This window comes from Diabrotica undecimpunctata, chromosome 2 (genome assembly GCF_040954645.1).
Source record: "Diabrotica undecimpunctata isolate CICGRU chromosome 2, icDiaUnde3, whole genome shotgun sequence".
Lineage (NCBI taxonomy): Eukaryota > Metazoa > Arthropoda > Insecta > Coleoptera > Chrysomelidae > Diabrotica > Diabrotica undecimpunctata.
The window spans coordinates 122,531,161-122,553,001 of NC_092804.1; the positions used below are offsets into that span (position 1 = coordinate 122,531,161).

Here is a 21,841-nt window from a genome sequence, read left to right on the forward strand (position 1 = left end):
GGTAAGATTTACAAAACAGTCATCAGACCAATAATGACATACGCGGCAGAAACACGACCTGACACAGAGAGGACAAAAAAAAAATGTTAGAAACAGCAGAGATGAAAATCTGCTAAGAAATAAAAGAGTAGAATAGTATAACAATCATATAAGCCGAACGACAACAAATAGAGTAGTAAAGACGGCGAGAGACGCTTCCCCCATAGAAAGACGATCAGTAGGAAGACCATGAAAACGATGGAATGAAAACTTACTGGAGGCAAATTGAAAACAGATAGGGTCATGTCTACATAAAAAGAAGAAGAAGTAACATTTTTTAAAATTGATTATGGAGTGGAAGATTGAAGGAAAAAGAGGCGTTGCGAGAAAGAAATACTGTGGCTAAAGATTATAACGGAAGGGACAAACTTCGACACCCATGCACTTTTCAGAGCCGCATAAGATCGAAACGAGTATTCTAGAATTGTCGTAAACATTCAGTAAATAAATAAGGCATCATAAGAAGAATACAACTATAAATAAAAGACCATGCGGAGAATTCTGAATTCAGCGACGAAACTACTGAATAAACCGTTGATATTTCTAGGAGTTTCTTGATAAATCCAATGCAGGAAACATTTGACCTATGTCAAGGGGATAAATATTTTTCTTGTGATACTATTTTATTCACAGAACGTTGGCTAGAATATTGGTAAATCCGAATTTTCAGCAATCCTGAGAAAGGATTGTGAATTTAAACTGGTCCAGTCCCCCACGTCTTTCGTATTTTAACAATTTATAATATTTCTCGAACCTAAAATAGTCTGGTAATTTGTCAATGCGATAAACTATAAAAAGTAGTTATTTATTGATATCTATTCTTCTCAAAACAGTTTCGTTGAAATACGCTGCGCATTATGCAGATTTCAAAGACCTCTAACCGCCTCCTAGGGTTCCTACTACATATGTTACAATTGAAATTTTCATGGGAGCTATATGTGGGCCTCAGTGATTTTTCGGATTCGACTCCGCGTTAAATAATTTTGTTTTTTGAGAAAAACCATTATTTTGACATTTCCGCAAGGTCGCATTTGCCATTGCAAAGTCAGATAGCAACGCTTCTTGCTGGTGCTTCAACTAACTTCAACTATAAAAAGCAGCAAGAAGCGTTACGATTTGACTTGACAATGGCAAGTGAGACCTTGTCGAAACGTCGTCACGAAACAGCTACGAACAAAATCTGGTTTACATATTGTGTTTATAGACTTTAATAATCAGGCATACGATTCAGAGAAAACCTATACTGTTAAAAATTCTTAATATTGTTCTGAAGCTATTTTCTTGTGGCATTTTAAATTAATTACTATTTAAATGGGAATAAGCCACAATTAAAGGTTAAAATACGTTTATTGACGTTTCAATTTCCACTTCGGAAATCGTTCTCAAAATACAAACATTAGTAAATTAAACAACTTTTGTTTTTTGTTACTTAGTGAAAAATTCTTCTAATAATTTAATTTTATCTGACTCATCTATATTGACAATTCAGACATACGTTATACATTTTAAAGTAGACGACTTTAAAATTATATTGCCAATATTTTTGAGTTGCCTTCCTGGGATGACTTTACTTATAAGATAGTTCATTCGATTACATGAAATCAACTTTAACTTGAGAATATCCGTCAGAAAAGATCATAACATGTAATTCCTCGGCAGAATGTAGTAGGATCTGGTTACCCATATTGAAAGAGGAAGTTATTAAAAGGAAAATACCAGTATTGGTAAGTCAGTAACATAATAGAGAATGCATCATTTATGTTTTTTAAATATCAAACATATAAAATCGGAATTTGATGTTTATTGAAGGTAAACTAAATGCACGATCAAATACTTACCACGTCGGGATAGTATTATGAGGTTTTTTCCTGGTTTTTCCCTCATAATTTACTATGGAATCACTAACAGGAGAATTTTACTGTCATCATGGCATGTATTTGTCTTTTTAAAGACGAATTACATGTTATGATCTTTTCTGACGGATATTCTCAAGTTAAAGTTGATTTCATGTAATCGAATGAACTATCTTATAAGTAAAGTCGTCCCAGGAACGCAACTCAACAATATTGTCCATATCATTTTAAAGTCGTCTACTTTAAAATGTATAATGTATGTCTGAATTGTCAATATAGATGAGTCAGATAAAATTAAATTATTAGAAGAATTTTTCACTAAGTAACAAAAAACAAAATTTATTTAATTTACTAATGTTTGTATTTTGAGAAAGATTTCCGAAGTGGAAATTGAAACGTTAATAAACGTATTTTAACCTTTAATTGTGGCTTTAAATAGTAATTAATGTTAAAAATTCCTACCAAACTCATTAATTTAGTGGAGATGACCTTAAAAGAAACAATAAATAAAGTGATCCTGGAAGGATGGTTATCAGATACTTTCATGGTAAGGAAGAAATTAAGACAAGGAGATCCACTGTCCACAACTTTAAGCTTATCCTAGAAGCTATCCTACGACAAAGTGGTATAGAGACATATTGTATAATATACTACAAGAGACAACAAGTTATAGATTTTTTCTGCAGCCGTCCCGAAAATAAAACTTTCGGTATGATTTATTAAATCGAAAGTACCATTTTACACAACTCGTACCGAAAGTAACTACTTTCGGGACTAATTGTTTCACTTTCGGGACGATTTTGGGTAGCTAGGTAACGGCTTTGACAATTAAGTCAACTTTGTATTTTATTATGACAACGCTTGTCATTTAAGATTCGTGGGTTTTCGCTCAGTTTTTCCTTTTTCAATTCCAAGAAATGGAAATCAGCAGTGAAAGTGAAGCAGAAATGATTCCAGATGAGATTAGGGAAACTGCTAAAGCCGCTATTTATGGATTATTGCCGGTAAAGTCAAGAAAGAAGTATGAATTGGTCTTTGGATTTATTACAAAAATGGAGCAATGATAAAAATGTACATACTATAAATGAAGAAGTCATTCTTGCATATCTAATGGAAAAATCTAATATATTGAAGCCATCAAGCCTTTGGAGCAATTACTCGATGCTTAAGTCCACACATTAAAAATAATATATATATATATATATATAAGCCGCTATCCAAAAGTTATTGCTTTCCTTAATAAAAATTCATCGGCTACAAACCACAAAAATCGAAAGTATTGAATAAAGAAGAAATAGATAAATTTGTATCAGAAGCTGAAGATAAGATCTACTTAATGACAAAGGTTATATAATTAAATCTAATTTCCCTTTTTTTCATTATTTTTTTTTGTAAATTTTAGGTTGCATTAATAATTGGCTTAGTAGGCGCTTGTCGTTGTGAGGAGCTTTGCAAAATGAGTTTAGATGATATAGAAGATAAGATAACGAACATGGAAAGAACCTTTGTGGTTATTGGAGAAAATAACATTTCTTTATAGAGAAAATATTTGTCATTACGACAAGCAAACACACCGCATCGTAGATTATTTGTAGATTACAAAAATGAAAGGTGTACTATACAACCTATTGGTATTCACACTTCTGGAAAAATCGCCTGCACTATTGCTGAATTTATTAAATTACCGCATCCCAAAGAATACACCGGGTACTGTCTACGAAGGAGCTCAGCCACTTTACTGGTTGATAGTGGTGGTACTATAACAAACTTATAAAGACATGGGGGATGGAAATCAACTAATGTAGCAGAGTAATACGTAGAAAATTCTTTAAGAAATAAAATTCACATAGCTTCACAGATTGAAAATGGCCGCAACCAAGTTAATATCTCAAAAAATAGTAAAAGTACTGATACGTCTAACACTAATTTCAATACTGCCACTTCTATTAATATTCCTAACAATATCAATGTAAATAATTGTTATAATTGTGTTATTAATATTCATAAGTAGATTTTTCTAATGTTGAATTCACGAGAGTAACTTTAAAGTGTTTAATAAAAGTTCATGAGTTAAGTTTATCCATATATTCTTTTTAACATAAAAAACGGCTGCAGAAAAAATATTGTACGTAACACAATCCAAAATAAATTTTACGAGACTCGCAGGATTCCAGAACTCGCCTACGGCTCGCCCTGGAAACTTCCTACTCGTCTCGTAAAATTTCACTTTCGGAATTTGTTACGTAAATTACTATTACAGCATTGATTATGAGATCAAAATAAGAACTCATAAGAACATTAAAAACAATGAAAATAATATTTAAAAATTTCGTACTATGTATAATCGAAAAGAAAACAAAATACTTTGAAATGAGAGCAAAGAAAATAGAGCCCGAAGATAAAATAAGAAAAAGCAGTGGAAGTAGAGAATATTGTTTTGAAAAAGTGGATCAGTTCGAATACCTTGGAGTGACGATTACAAATAGAGCTGAAGAAGATACTGAAATTAGAAAAATAATTACTAAAGGAAGTAAAGCTGTAGGAGCACTAAACACTTTGATCAAATCTTAGTTAATATCCAGGAATACGAAAATCAGAATTTACAAAACGATTATGCAACCTTCGGTTATATAATGGCAGCGAAACTTGGCTGTTAAGACAGAAAAATACATAGAAATTGGAACGATCGGAAAGAAAGATATTACGCAAGATATATGGAGGAACAAAGGACAATGACGGCGTATGGAGAAGAAGAACAACCAAGGAAGCAATGGAGCTCTACAATTAACTATCCAACCAACCAAGCATTATACAAAAAGTAAAAGCACACAGAGCACGTTGGATGGAACATGTTTACAGGATGTCTACAAAGAGACATGCAAAAAAAGTATTAACAGGAGCAGCAGGTGGAAAGCGCAGACGAGGAAGACCAAAAAAGAAGTGTTTAGAAGGGGTTTAAACCGATGTAAGAAAACTAAGATTACCGAACTGGGAGGAAAAGACTTAAAACAGAGATGAGTGGAAAAAATATTGAAGAAAATAGAAGCTTCACGCCTGAACAGGTGTTTCATTCAGAGAAATGCATTTCTTGCCTTTTCTATTCTAAGAAATATTTCTGTTTTCAATTTTTCTTTATCCAACATCCTAGATACTTAAACTTTTCTACTTATTTTATTTGTTTGTTATAAATTTTGAGTTTTGTGTTTATATTTGTTTATTAGAATTCACATTTCTGTTCTTGGAAATAATCATTGTGTTTGTTTTTGATATATATTTTCAAACGAATAACATCCCTTCTGTTTGGATTCCCACTTAACTGCTAGCTAGTATAACAGTGTCATATACATAGCTAATACTATTCACAAAAATCATGTTCAATTTTATACTTATTATCAATAATTGTTACGCGTGCTATGTTCCCAATATTATTTTCTTTTAACAAATTAATATCAGTTTAATGCAATCTCCGTTTGTCCTTCTTCTGCAAAGAAAGTTTATTAGAGCAGTATGCTTCAAAAGCTTTCAAAAAGTAGATAAATATGGATTAAAAGAGGAAAAATTTTATACCTCTAGATGGAGAACATCCTCTTCTATTTCGCGTATGTATAAATATTAACAAATAAATATTTAGGTAAAGGTCTATAGGAAGTTTCCCCAATTTTTCCCTAAGTTGTGGTCGAGCAGGTTTTATTCAAAATCTTAATAAAAATCCTTATAGAATATATCTGCACCTGAGTATTACAAGGGCCAAACTCCATTTTTGTCTTTATTGAGTTAGTATCATCAAAAGCATAACCTTAAAAGAAACGAAAATGGTAAGTACTAAAAAAAATAGGTATGCAAATTGCGTTGTTTTATTAATATAAAAAATGGGTTGGGCCATTCTACTGAAAAATCCATATTAACTTCTTTTACTCAGCCTGGTTGTAATAATGCTGCTGCTGCTGTTATTGTAGAAATGATCCCACAAGATGTAGATATGCAATTTCTGGCATCTGACAATATTGCGATGGACTCGGCGATCGATCAGTCAAAAAACTGTATACAAGATACAATAGGTAGCCCTGATTAGCCTATTTTAATAGTTACAGTGGAAAAAAATAAATCAAGGAAACGAGTGAAATGTATTCAAGATTGGAAGCAACTTAAAAGACAGGAACAAAAACGTAAAGGCGAGGAATATAAAACTAAAAAGGGGAGGGTAAAGAAAGCTAAAGTATTACAGTCATCATGCCACTGTAAGTGAAAGTGTTAGGATAAGATTGATAATGCTCAAAGACAAAATATAGTTTCGCGATTTTACTAATTAAGTAGACACGCTCAAGATCAAGCGTTAGCGGAAAGTGTGGAAGAAAAACTCAAAGATAGGCAAAGGCTGGCACCAGAGAAAATGGAAAACAGGAGATCTTTTTCTAGGAAACATTTTTTAAAAGGTTCTACCGGAAATCGAACAGTAGTAGCCCATGGTGGGCTATGTCTACCAGATGGAAGAGGAATGCATAAAAACCAACCCAAAATTGCTGAACAGTTGAAAGATATTGTTCGCGATCACATAAGAAGTTTTCCAGCATATTTCCAGCCACTATTCTGTTGAAAAATCTTCTAGGCAGTATCTTAGCCCCGATTTAAATATTTCAAGTACTTATAGACTTTATACTGAAAACTACAAAGAAATGAAAGTTGCTTCGCTCAAAGAATTTCAATACAGAAAAATATTGAATGAAGAATTTAATCATCCTTTTCATCATCCTGCAAATGATACATGTACGAAGTGTGATCGATTAAATCTTCGCCTTAAGTCATATTATATTAAAACAAACCTTACAGAAAATGAGAAAGATTACAACAGAACAAGATTTAAAAAGCTGCTATGTACATTAGTGATCATAACAAAACGTATTTTAAACAGTTCCTCGACATTAGATGCCGATGACTATCCTGCTTTAGGGGAAGAAATACAGTAAAACTACAAATATTTTGTTTTTACAGAAAGCTATGTTATTTTTTAAATACGTAAATAAACGAATTTTGCAAAATACTTATTTTATTCCAGGGCCAATCTCTAAGAAAAATTACTATATCTTAATTTTTAAAGAGCCAACCTCCTTTAAAATTCAAACTTACTAAACATTTGACAACACAACATTTAGTAATAAAAAAATACTACTTTTATTTTACTTGAAATTTCGTTATTAGTAATCTAAAATCGATTTTACCCACATTTAAAATTGACATTTTACTTTTTTTGAAACTTGATACTCAAAACAACGAAAATGGAGTTTTGCCCTTTTAATACTTTTTTAATATTTTTTGTCCAGATATAAGCTACATGTTATTAAAATAACGCAGTTCTATAAGTTTAAATTCAAACTTTTACTAAGTATGGTATTTTTAGTACCACTGACGTTCAAACTTACCCTCTACCTGGCATCTCCATTTCTTCTACCAGAACATTCTTTACATATAAATGATCATTGCACCAAAATAGACATAATGTTCTAGGTTCTAGAACATTCATGTCATATTCCCAACTAAGTTCGACTTTTCTAACATTACCACCTAGATCGACAGGATGAGATATTACAGTGGTATATGTAGCTCCATGTTCTAGTTTCATATCACCAGATGGTGTCAATTCTGCGTGTATTACACCTGATGGACTGTAGATAGATGCTTTAAGGTGGCCTTGTACCCAATTTTCTGCAAATGGAGGATGTGCCAATTCTGTGCTAATTCGATACATACGATCTGAAGCAAAATAATTTCAAATTAAACAAAATATAATTTTGATTAGTTATATTTGATATATATACACTACTTAAAAAAAATTATAGCATATAATTATAAAAATCCTTACAGCATAACTAGAGCAGCTATAAAGAAGACATAATAAGCCAGATAATTAAGAGGCTAATTAATTAATAATTCGTACAACATAATAATCTCTGGCAGTTATTTCAAGGAGGAGAAGAGTCATGGAGAATAGTTCTCGCACGAATGAAACGTTTAAAAAGGAAGCAACTGCAACATAAAAAAATAACAAACTAAATTTTGTCACAATAGTCTCAAGGATTTAGGAACTATTTAAGATGTGTAAACTATAAGTATTAAATGCCTTACAAAACTTTATATAAATAATAAATAAAACTTTATTCATCCTTGCAGATTATTTACATAATATAGGACATGTCAAAGTAAAAAGAAACGTTAAAGACTACCTATACAATATAAACATACACATAAATATAGAAACAACATACAACATATCTAAGACATAAATTCCGAGACACTATAAAAACATGACTCGATGAGATAAGTCTTCAATTTATTCTTAAATGCCCTATCATTATCTGCTTCACTTTTTAATTTGGATGGGAGCTGATTAAAAAACCTTACGCCGCTATAATCAGGGTTTTTTTCAAACATAGAAGTGTAATGTTTAGGAGTCCTAAAGAAATCTTTTTTTTCTGGTACGATAATTGTGTACATCTGAATTTGATTTCAATCTATTGATATTAGCTTTTGTATACAGAATACTTCTGTATATAAAAATTGAGGGAACAGTGAGTATTTGATATTTTCTAAAATGCTCTCTACGCGTATGTCTATATGGTAAATTAAAAATCAAGCGAATTATGCGCTTTTGGGCTATAAAAACTTTCGAGACATTTGTTGCACTGCCCCATAGAACAATATTATATGACAAATGTGAATAGATGATAGCGTAATAAACAGTAAGTATCTGTTCCGTTGTAAATAAGTATTTGAGTTGCAAAAGAGCATAGTATCCAGAATTAATTTTCGAACATACATGATTAATATGTACCTCCCAGCTCATATTACTGTTTAGATGTAGTCCTAAAAACTTTGTAGTGTCAGATAAAGTGATAAAATCATTGTCGACTTTGACAGAGAAATTTTCCTTTATTGGAGTTTTTATATAAAATTGCATACATACTGTTTTACTCGAATTTACTATTAAGGAGTTTTTTTCGCACCAAGACGTAAACTCATGGGCTAAGGTATTGAGTTTTAACCTCAATTCCTCAGCATTTTCTGCAGATGCCACCAAAGTCGTGTCATCAGCATACAAAAAAATATTTTCCGTACTCATATATTTAGGCATATCATTGATATAACAAAGAAATAACAAAGGACCCAGTCTTGATCCTTGTGGAACGCTAAGATCAACGTCATACAAATCTGATTGATAATGACCGACTATGACATACATCTGTCGATATTCTAGATAGGATTGTAACCATTTTAAAAAATTACCTCGAAATCCAAGTCCGTTTAGTTTACAAATTGCTACATTTAAATTTATAGAGTCAAAAGCTTTAGTTAAATCAAAAAAGAGGGCTCCAACAAATTTCTTTTGATCTAATGAACTATAAATGAATTTAAAAAATGTTGTTGATGCACTCTCGGTTGATTTACCTGGAAGAAACCCATTTTGATATGAACTTATTATGTTATATTTACTAAGAAATGACAACATCCTTTTATGAATGCATTTTTCAATAACCTTACACAAGACAGTGGGTACGGTAATTGGTCTATAATTTTCTAACATAGTTTTGATTCCTTTTTTAAATATTGGGGAAACGATACCAATTTTCAAATCAGTGGAAAAAATACACATCTCTACAGATTTATTTATTAAATCAGTTAACGGTTGAATAATGTACACCCTCGTATGTTTAACTAGCTTTGTGGAAATGCAATCAATACCCACTGAATTTAAAGTCACAATTAACAGCAATATATTCATATTAAAAGTTTTTCAACAGTTGCTACAATTGTCAGCTTCTTAATAAAATGTTAAATTCGTATGGGTTAAGGGACATTCAGACATGTGTAGACTAACTGGTATTACTGACTCAATAGCTAAAAATCCACCAAAGGACCCGCTTATATTGATTGAAAAATTTAACACATGTGATATCCTTGCATATGTTAAACAGAATATTAAATTTAAATGGGATAGACATTGAATTCAGTTCGGTGAAAGTACAGGCACTAATTTGTTTAAATTGCAACCAACAGTAGCTGTGAACCAATTTTAGAAAATTGCGCTAAGTAGTAAACACAGTAACGACAATCTTAAGATTAAAAGTAGATCATGGATGTTTACCCAAGTATTTACACAAAATCAGAGTTCTCCTAACAGGCCGATGTGAGCAGTGTGGGACTAGCATAGCTGATTTAAATCACATATTCTTCAACTATACCTTAATATAAACGTGGCTACTACCGGAAGATATGCTGAACGCAGGTTTAAATACTTCCGTAAACTTAATGCACTAGTAAGTATGTATATTAATAATATATATATATATATATATATATATATATATTAATAATAATATAATATTATGTAGAATAAGTGAAGGTAATACAAAAAATTTTAAACTAATGATATTTCTGCAAAAAATTAAATTAAAGGTGAGATTGAAAAATTGATTGAATGCATATTTCCTTGGTATGTGTACCTATATGTTTTCCACCTAACTATCCGTGGTTTGTTTTGTGTTATAATGAAGTCGCTCTGATGAACCCCTGAGTATGAATTGTTCTCCCTATACTATCATGTATAAACGAATAAGTACTAATATTTATATGTAATTACGTGGCTAAAGGTCTCAAACAAAAACCAAAAGAAAAACATAAAAAATAAAAAGCAATATGTGCAGATTTACTCAAACTATTTCCTCAGGCGTTAAAAGATATTTTTAAGTACATGCTCTGGGGCTATAAAGAAATCTACCTCAAGATATTAAATAGAGATTAAAAATACAAACAAAAAATACCTTGAAAAAGAAATTTTGATCGGACGACTTACACTACGTGGCTTTACTCTTAAACCCAAATTTTAATGAACAATGAATTTTCTCAGTAAGGCGAGACAGATGAACATTAATTAATTAGTAAAGGCTATGTTAAAAACTATTTTAGAATTTCAATCAACAAAGAAATATTGTTAGGAACAAAAAAACGTCGGCGAACTGACAAACCATTTGTCTCTTTAATTCTCAACGCAGTAATGCATTGGTTAGTGATCAGTGTAGTAGTGTCTGGCGGCTCGAGGAACTGAGACGGTAGCCCTGAAGAAGACACCAAAGAGGATGTCGAAAGCTTGGCGCAATGATAATCGACACGGGTTTACTGGAAGACTGTTAAGTTTAATATTAATTCTTATAATAGTATTAATCTTAGCTCTAGATATATATATATATATATATATATATATATATATATATATATATATATATATATATATATATATATATATATATATATATATATATATATATTAGTTTAGTGAGCAGTGGCAGAAACAAGTAAGGCGAGAAATAAATATTACTTACGACAGTATGGATATTCCTTGCCTGTTGTTAAAAAGTACTTTGATCCTACCATTTCCTGTAATTTTGATTGAGGTTGTATTTCATTATTATCTAATAAACCTGGAGTACTGTCAGCGTGATATCCCATAATAGCACATCTGAGCCAGGTTTACAAGTAAAACATCTTCCTTCTTTGAACTGTCCGTAAGTTTTGCATTGATGTCCTATAAAACCAATACTAAATTAGAAATATTTCTTGGAATCAGATTGTTTATTTATGGAGATAAATTTTTTATCTTTATATTCTAAGTGAAACCGGGATCTGTTCAAAAAAAAATCCTGTCCAAGAGGCAAATATTGGTGATTAACTCCATATTATAACGTATAAAAATCTCAACTGGATAAAGCGAAATTCTGCGAAACTTTATGCGATTGGATTTTACACAGATTTCACTGCAATTAAAAAGGAACAAACCTTTTAAGAAAGTTTTTTGCTGTGGAAGTTTTGAAACTGTTTTCGTCTTGCATTTTTAAGTTAAATTTTGTTTAGGTGTATGGGATTAAATCACAATTTGATTGTAGTAAAAATTACATTTTTAGTTCGTTTTGACGTTTCGATTTCCACTTCGTAAAATGGTCCTTCTACTGTTTGAATCACAGGTCTACATTTTTTTTTTCATGAAAAAGTGTTTTAAGTTTAATAGGTGTCCTATAGTAAATAGGATGTGCTGATCACGAATCTTTACTTAGTTTTTTTCCAGCACGTCAGGTTTTCAAAAAACGTGTGTTTTAAATTTTTCATAGAAACTGCCAAAAATACTGAGAAAATATTTAATAAAACTTTATTTAATACAAAATTACACTGGAAAATTAAGTTGTTTTAAAAAAAAAAAGAATTCAGTATAACCTACGTTAGACAATATTTGGTTTTTTTTAATAAAACCGTTGTCTTTTTCCATGAAAACTGTGTTTTGTGGTCTTCTTTTTATGGATTGTTGTGATCGAGTCTCTCTTCAAGGTCCAGCAGTAATCAGTCATCATTCTTATATTCTATCTTCCTTGGTAACATCTCTCCATCTCCTTTATATCTTAACTACTGCTCCTCACAGACAGCTTCAAGATTTTTGGGAAAATAATCAACGTGAGATTCCTAAAAATGAAGGTTGACGCTTATATTACATCCCAGTTTTTTTATAATTTTCGACCATGTTGGCTACCATTTCTTTATAGTTTGAAGACTTGTTGTTTCCAACGAAACCGTCTATGACTTCTACGAAAGAACTCCATGCTTCAGATTCATCATGGGTCATTGTATTCTGGAACAATCTGTCTGATTTTTAAGTTCGAATTTGAGGGCCAACAAAAATTCCTTCTTTAAGTTTAGCTTCAAAAAGTGAAGGAAATTTGTCGCACACATGTTTAACTTGTCGCGTATTTAACGTCATCTTGTTTATCTAAAGCTTTGACAAACTGTTTCATCAATCCTAATTTTATGTGAAGAGGAGGCAAAAGGACTAATTTTGTAAAAAACATGGATACTTTGTGAATTCAGACTGCTGACCCAAAAGAATTGATATTATTTTGAGATCTCCACTGAGTTGCCAACAACATTCGCTATATTATTTTATTAAGCAACAGCTCAAGATTCTCATATGTTTCTTTGAGATGCACGGACTGAGCAACAGTCACTGAGGCATAAGTATTACCATTTTGGAACAAGACACCAGATGTGGAATCGTAATAGTCGCCTCCCAGTTTCATGACTACTTTAGAAATATTATGACAATACACCAGCAAGCCCTCTTGAGAAAAATATTCCGTGAACTCTTTTTCACGATGCCTACACCAGGAAAATGAGGTACCTGGAGCCAACAGATTTTTATCTTTCAGTCGTGATCCTAAAATTTGTGCAACATCCTTCGATAGGCCCAAGTCTCTAACTAAATCATTTAGTTCAGCTTAGATAAACTTTTGAGGCGTGTCTATCTCAGGATTGAATGCGTCTTTATCGGTTTTTTTGTTTGAACTTTCATCTGATGATTACTGTTGGATGGTGTGAAGATAAGGGAGAGGAATAGGGATTCAAAAAACAAAATACAACTCAATGCTACTGCAACTATCGCCAACTAGTAACTAACTCTATTTACGCAATACACAACTACCGATGCTGTCAAGTTGATGGCATCGGCAGTGTTGCCATTCAAATGAAATTAACACAATGTATTAAAATATTTTCTTTCGAAATATAAGTATTTTAAAATAATAATTTTAATGTAATTTACGAAATATCAATAAGGTATTTGTTAGTAATAGTAGTTTGCGCTAGTATATAATATCTCACAAGGTTTTTTAATATTGTGAAAAATTTTGAAGTGATGGGCCTAAACCGAATTCATATTCAGAATCAGCGTACCCGTATTAACTAAGGACACATGTCAAACTCAAGACACCAAAAATCATGTCGGCCTGTGAATCGAAGAATGGCTAACATCGACCGTTAAAGCTGCTTTTTAACTAAAACTATGCGGATTTTCCTAAAACACCAGCATTATACTTAATTTGGTGTCATAATTTACTACATTGGCAGCTGCTTTTTTTTATCTCTCTTACATGCCTTAGCTTACGAAACGGTTTTCTATTTTTATAATAATTGTCCCTTGTGAGATAGCGGCAAATTTGGAAAATATCGTGAAATAATAACTTCTATTTGTGCCCGTGTGTTATCTTCGTAACCAATAATCTGTAGAATTGCTATTTTGACGATTTCTGTTGAATGCACCATTTTCCTAATAATATATAGTAAATGAAAGTCAAACAACTAGAATAATAACAACTACTGCTGACAACACTAATAACAACTTTCATGCAGCCAGACAAACACTGAAATGGTTTTTATTCACTTTCTCATTATCAAGACCTAAATGGGAAATATAAAGAGTGCATCGAGTGAATGATTTTTGCAGCGAATTTCATTAATCAAGTTAATAATCAAATAATCAAATTAATAATTTTGTCGTTTTAATGATAATTTTTAAATCTAAAAATATTAAATATTTCCTTAATATTTCGGAAACAGTTAAAGATAAAGATAGGTATAGTATATTGTCATATTGTACTTGAAATATGTCTAGGATGTTCGGAGAAATCTAAAAATTGAATAACATAAAGAATGTATTTAAAATAATAAAGTTGGTATCGATCACTTTTACATGATACACCCTGTATAAAAAGTTTTGGTTGAAACAAATGCGCAACTAAAAATACGAATCGGTATATCCGAAAGTTGTTTCGAACACGTTGCCATTTACTTATAATAAAATTTATTCCATTTGGCTAATACATACTTTATATACGGCTAACGCATAAAAAGAGAATAGAAAACTATTTTATGAGTTTGCGTAAAAGAAATTCAAGCCCTATTTTGGTGTTCATCTAGATCAAGATGAAATTTATCCGCCGCATGTTGTACGTAAAACATGTCTTTCGCACCTATGCCAGTGGACATAAAAACACTACAGAACTAAAACAGAAAAAAAAGTGTTTTAAGTTTGAAACTAAAATGGGAACCAAAAGACATATAATAAGTTACACGAGTGGATTCAGTAAGAAGACCCATTTGATCTTAGAATGATGTTAAAACATCTTCTAATGAGCTTGCTGATAGTAACTTTGAAGCAAACTCACCGATCCTAGAAATGACTATTAATAGAGAATTACATTACCTTATTAGATAATTAAACATTTTAAAGAAGGCTTCGGAATTGCTTGATTCTAAACCTACAGATAATTTATTTTAAAGAAAGATACTAGGGTAGATAGAATGCGCATATGATGGCTGATTGCTGCTGGAATAGGACACTTCAATGGAAAGCAATCAATCGTTTTGAAAGAAACAGGAAAATTAAGGATGCCTTCCTATCTTCCTAAATGAAGCAAATTGTGTAGCAAACTCATCAATAGAATGCAGCAAGGTCTGGTTACCGATACTGAAAAAAGTTTTCAGTAAAAATATACCAACACTAATGAATTAGGAACAGGTCTGATATACATTATGTAAAATCAAAACTAACGGTTAGATAGCCAAGCGGGCCAGGATGAATCGCGTTCACTTCGCTGTGATTGATCTAGTGGATCGATGGTTCAAACTCTGGCAAAAAAACATAAAGGCTAACGTAGTAGTTTCAAATCTTACGGATCTACTACTTATGCTAGAATACGCTGCTGTATCTGATCGATTTACGGATGAGCATTAATACAAGAGTTGGAAGCATACGAGTCGTATGCTTCCAGACGAGTGTTATTCACTCCATAGATCCCGACCGGATAAGTGTGTACGCTTGAAAACCGAAATAAAGATAGATAATTACTAATAACACACAACCAACAGTAGGCACAGAAAGATCAGAATTTGATTTCAATCGAGGGTATAACAACACTTTTTACGACTTTCAGCTTTGAAAGTGCAAACATGGTTGATGCCTCCAAGACTAAGTCCAAGTAAGCCCAACTATCAAGATTTATTTTATATCATTGCCAATTGGAAATGACATTGATAGGTTATTGATTTTTCATAATTATATTTCACAATTTTTTCTTGAAAACAATTTCCGGGTTGAAAATGGGACATCAAATCAAAACAAAAATATACTTATTATTACAATTCACAGTGGTTTATTCCTAAGTACAAAATATTTGATAAACACTTATTGCATTTACCTACAACACTTATTTCTGCATTTTTTGTGCTTTTTAGATCACAAATGTCATCTGCCAGTTTCATTAGCCATCGAAACGGCTACATAAGCTGATAATTCCAGAAGTATTACCTACATATTATTTTTTACATAGTAATTTAGACTCTGAAAATTATTTGTGTATCTGTGAATTATACAGGCTGCTCCCAGTTCTTTTTCCCAATTCAATAAAGTAGCCTTCTATTATCCAAACGAACTCGTTCCGAATTTGGATAATTTTCTATCCATAATTATTAATAATATTGAATGGCATTTTTGCCGGGGAGATCCTTTCGGACAGGTTACGGCGCCATTTGCCTTTTTAACCCTGTTTCAAGTAGCTAGTGTCGATGTGTACACCAGTCCAAGGGGACCGACGGCTTAACGTGCCCTCAGAAGCACGCTGGACTGCTCGTATCATTAGTAGAAATAAAAATGTCGTTGTAGGTGCCGAGATAATTTATCTCTATTTATACCGCCTATGTGAAATAGGTGGTAAAATAATGCCACTAGGTCATTTATCAATTGTACCACCCGTTCATTTTGTTCTATTATAATGTCACAGAATAAATAACAATCAGAATGCCCACTCTCAGATGCCGCCTTTGAAGTTTGTCAGCACGCGAACGCCATGTTTTAGACGGAACAATAGACTCGAATTGAGAAATTTGTGACAAGCTACGACAGAATTGTAATTTAATAATTGAGTACATTTGAAATAATTTAATCTATTCTTCAACTAAAAGTTCGAATAAAATAGCTCATATTATGTCTGTAGTTGTCGTAAATAAATTAAACCGGGTTAATTTGTCTATGCACATCACATAAAATGTCACTGAACGGCACTGGTTCCGTTTAAAACATGGCTGATTCCGTCTGCGCGAACGAGATACGCGTACTTATTTTTTCAAGCAGAGTGGGCATTCTGATTATTTATTATTCTGTGATAATGTAATATAATATTTGGATTACAGTTTTCTATATGAAAATATGGTTTTATTTAAAGTTTAAAGTTTTATTATTAAGTAATGTGCGACACGAAAAAACATTTGTTTCGAAAAGTATAACAACCTATGTTGAACTTAAAAATTGTCAGCAGTTATTGCTTGACCTTAAGGTAAGTAACTGACCAAATCAAGCAATACCATTTGACACTAGCAATTTTCCGTTTTATTGCCTTCTTTTCCTAAATACAACGTTAATTATAAAACATTGCCCATTATTTTCTCTAACAAAAAATATCCCACCTAAATAAACTTGCACAAGAATTTTGCAAATGTTCAGGTCTTGATACCACATTTTCCTAGCTTACCTTTTGGTACATTTAAAAGGGTGCTCTTCCCCAAGATGGTAATAACTATTTATCAGCACAAAGATGTTACACCATGAGTGTATGTATCCTCGTTTCTTCTTCTTTTTATGTAGACATGACTCTGTTTTTCAATGTGTTTCCAGTAAGTTGTCATTCTCGTGGTCTTCCTACTGATCGTCTCTTGCCGCTTTTACTACTCTATTTGTTGACATTCGGCTTATATGATCATTCCATTCTACTCTTCTATTTCTTACCAAGTCCTTGTGTTTTCATCTCTGCTGTTTCTACCATCCTTTTTGTCCTCTCTGTGTCAGGTTTTGTTTCTGCCGCGTATGTCATTATTGGTCTGATGACTGTTTTGTAAATTCTGCCTTTCATTTCTTTCCCTATATTTTTATTTCTCCAAATTGTTTCATTCGGGCAGCCTGCGGCTCTGTTTGCTCATAATAATCATATCATTCATAAGTTGCTCTATTATCTAACCTATCTATTCATTTTGTCTTCTTTGGGGAAATTAACATGTTACACTTTGAGAAAGTAGTGCGCCGTCTCCATAGCAGATTATTTTAAGTTGTTTTTCTCCTATTTGGTATCCTTTTTTAGTACTTGTTTTTTATCATTTCATCCATAATCAGGTTGAACAATAGAGGACTCAGGGAATCTCCCTGTCTTATTCCATTGTCAGCTTCAATAGGGTCAGTTAGTTCTTCTTCTACTTTTATTTTTATTGTTGTTTTGTATGTGTTGTTTTGGTATATATTTTCGATTGTTTTGATTATTACTAAAGGTATCTCTCTTTCGTACAATAAGTGAATATATATATATATATATATATATATATATATATATATATATATATATATATATTCAGGGATTCTACAGTATTCACTGCCTTTACTCGCTCAACGTCTGTTTCTAACACAAATTCACAGTAAGTGAATAACGTCCTTTAATTTGACCCGGTCAAATGTCTTCTTAAGGTCCAAGAAGCATAGATACGCCGGTTTGTTGTAGTTTAATGATTTTTCTTGCACTTGCCTCATTATAAATATAGCGTGGGTGCATGATCTTCCCGACCTAAAACGTTGTTGTTGTTCTGCTAGTATTATAATTTTATTTATTTGTTATTACTTTGGTTGTTAATTTTAGTGTTTCTTTAATAAATTAATTCCTCTTTAGTTTTCCGGGTCCGATTTGTCTCCCTTTTTGAAGAGAGGTATTAGGATGCTTGATCTCCATTGTTAAGGAATTCTGTTTTGTTCTCGTGTCAAAATCAGTAAAACACATAAAATATAGTATTTCCTTTAATCGAGACACAATTCCTTGGACAAATGGCCGAAATATTTTTAATTGATAATATAGTAATTGGTTCTTTTGATTTTTGAACTGTACCAAATATAAACAGAATACCAATAAATCCCTCATGTTCTTTTCTAATAAAGGTGAGACTTTAGTTTCAGTTTTATCGCCATTAACACGGTAAGTATAATGTCCCTAATCTCTTCCAAAATTAAATTGTCATTTAACAGTGCGTTTGAAGACTTTAGTGTTACATGTATATGAAGCTCTTGGACTTGAACACCCCACTAGTACTGTTCGGCGTATAGTTTCTATATAAGTATTCAACCATTAGAGTATCGAAGAAATACCTAACTATTTATAGACTTTTAAAATAATGAAAGCAAGAAACTATTGCAGAAGCTCCGAAAATATCAACATGATGAAAACCCCAGCAAATAGGCGATTTTTTAAAACAAAGAATTTGAAGAAAATTGCATACATTTTATTTTATAGTAAGATTTCTATTTCGTTCAAACTTTATTTTTGGACATTCATCTTGACGAAACTGCTAAACACAACATACAAATTTTGGAAAATTTTCCATGAATTAGATTTCGTTTCGGAGAAGAGTGCTTAATATCTATGCTTACAGAGAAAGAAGAAATAATTTGGTGGAGTATTTAAGAGAAATTTGAATTCTGGAAAATAGAGGACACTTCTCTTTCCATATTTTCTCGTCGGTTACTGAAGGTTTGTTTACTGAATTAAAATTCACAACTGGTAAGGTTCGTTATTTAATTATCACTAATATCACAGAAAATAAAAGATTTGTTGGTCATGGTTTGTTAGAATTTGTTTCAGGCTCTACGAATGACTACCATGAAGTATAGACTATTTAAAAGATAATTTTGGTCAAATTATATATCTCTTACTGATCAATTCTGTCTCAGTTATATTCAATGTCAAAGACCCTTTAAGAATAAACGAAGCAGTATCTAACAGTAACTGGAAAAAGAAAGCTCTGACTGGGTTAACACGCAAAGAAAAAAAAGTGGAAGAAGGAATACTCAAAAAAAGCTTCTACAGTTAGGTAATGTAAATTACATCCAACAAAAACATATATATATATATATATATATATATATATATATATATATATATATATATATGTAGGTATGTAGGTATATATAATACATTTCCAAATCAAGTATAACACTTTTATTCTCAATCGGAAAAAAAATCATTCGACTCAACAACCGCTCGTAGCTCTACATCAATCAATATTTTTCTTTTTTTCAGTTTCTTTGAGATTTGAGTTTCTAAGAATTGTCTTTGAGATGATTAATTAGAAAAATAAGAAACGCATAAAATGGCTAAATAATAACGACTACCGATACCGAGGTGTATCTGTGCCCCAATTAAACATTAGAGATCAAGTGAGGTACAAAAATAAAGTAGGTGATTTTCTGAAATTTTATCAAAAAGTTATTAAGTAGTTTTGTGTCGCATCCTCTTTTAATGAACGTTAAATAAAGAGAAACAGTCAGCAAGGAATTTTTAGGTAAGGTAAGTACCAACTTATTGTACATATTGATTTTGGGTAATAACATTTGTAAATATTAATTTTACAGACTAAAACTTAATCTAATTACTTTATATTTGTGTATTTTGACACGCTTTATTAGCACCAATATTTATAAGCACAAATGAGATGTGCACACTAATTAAACTCAAATTGGTACCCACATCTTTTGAAAATGACCTAATGAGAAAATATGATGGTATTTTTACTATCAAAAATCTACTGACAACTTACCTATATAAGGACATTTAGTGGATATACTGTCGATAAATAATTTAATGGCCCTGACATGATTGCACGCTACTAAAACACGTGAAGCCTCTTCAAGACCATCTCTAAAAAGTAATTATCATTTTATTCATTTATCTATTGTCTAATACAGTTGTGTTGACTTGATTTTCTACGCAAGAACGTCATTGTTGGTTTACCTTATTAGAGTCAAAGGAACTAACGGCGATTGGGTAATATCACATCCAGGTTGCTCTTTACCGTCATTGGGATAGAAGTCTAAATGACCACAAGGTTGAGACATTCCATAACCTTGAAGAAAACCATCTTTTATGCTTTAGTTTTAAAGAAATTATCTTGATCAGACTTACCTAAAAAGAAGATTCCTTTACCATCAGTATGAATAACGTCCACTAGTTCCGCGTCGCTTGGATCTAGCCGTACATGTGCTGGCATTCCCTGCAAATAATAAATTTTGAATGTTATTTTTTATTAAAAAAGTAATTTTTTTATTGTTTTGTAAAACGTTTGAAGAAGTAATCAGTAACCAAGAAGGTGTACCAGAAGTGATTTCGGAAGAACTAGAATCGACATTTACAAAATAAAAAGCGGAAGTAGCTGTAATAGATGGCATAACAGTGGAACTGCTTAAATACGCTGGCAAAAAAACCTGGAAAATCTTAACAGGTGTATTTACGAACTGTCTAAGATCAAGATGCATACCAGGCCACTGGAATACATGAAACATAATTTTCCTTCACAAGAAAGGTAGCAAAACAGTCAAAAACTACTGGCCTATAAGTCTACTACCAATTATATACAGATCACAACAGATTAACAAATGCATAATGCATTAGGTTTGCACAACCAAGAGAGCAAGCTAGCTTAAGAAGTGGATTTAGTACCCTGGATCATATCAATACGCTTTGAGAACTAATTAGTAGAGTTACGGCTTTCGTTTCTATATATCCCGAGGTAGTAATAGAACCTTTGACCAAACAAGCCATTGACAAACCATACATAGAGACTTTAGCAAATATATACAGGTAAGCAAAAGCTGAGGTAAAAATTTATGAAAACACTCCACAATTTCCCACTACCAAAGTCGTCCGACAAGGAGACGCAATATCACCAAAGCTCTTCACTGCAACTGTAGAAAATATATTCAGCAAAATGAACTGGCAGAATAAAAGTCTATCCATTGATGGAAAATACCTTAGCCATCTAAGAGTTGCAGACGACATCGTGCTTATTGCTAATAATCCTGCAGAACTACAAGAATTTATAAGTGAATTAAATGCAGCTAGCAATGAAATTGGCCTAAAAATGAACTTGACAAAACCAAAAATTATGTATAACAAGCTAGTGGATGTCCAGGATATAATAATAATATAATAATAAACAACACTGGACTTGAAACAGTAGACGAGTATGTATACCTGGGATAATTATTAATAGATAAA

General features: G+C 31.9%; 1 protein-coding gene across 1 annotated transcript in view; it reads right to left on the reverse strand.

Moving 5' to 3' along the window:
• The window catches only part of LOC140434834 (pancreatic triacylglycerol lipase-like), a 148,122-nt gene that overhangs the window by 12,015 nt on the left and 114,266 nt on the right, over positions 1-21,841 (reverse strand). The window contains 6 exon segments of the mRNA XM_072523399.1: positions 7,310-7,640; positions 11,264-11,401; positions 11,404-11,466; positions 20,385-20,485; positions 20,579-20,690; positions 20,750-20,837. Of these exon segments, the coding sequence (XP_072379500.1) occupies positions 7,310-7,640; positions 11,264-11,401; positions 11,404-11,466; positions 20,385-20,485; positions 20,579-20,690; positions 20,750-20,837 (833 nt within the window).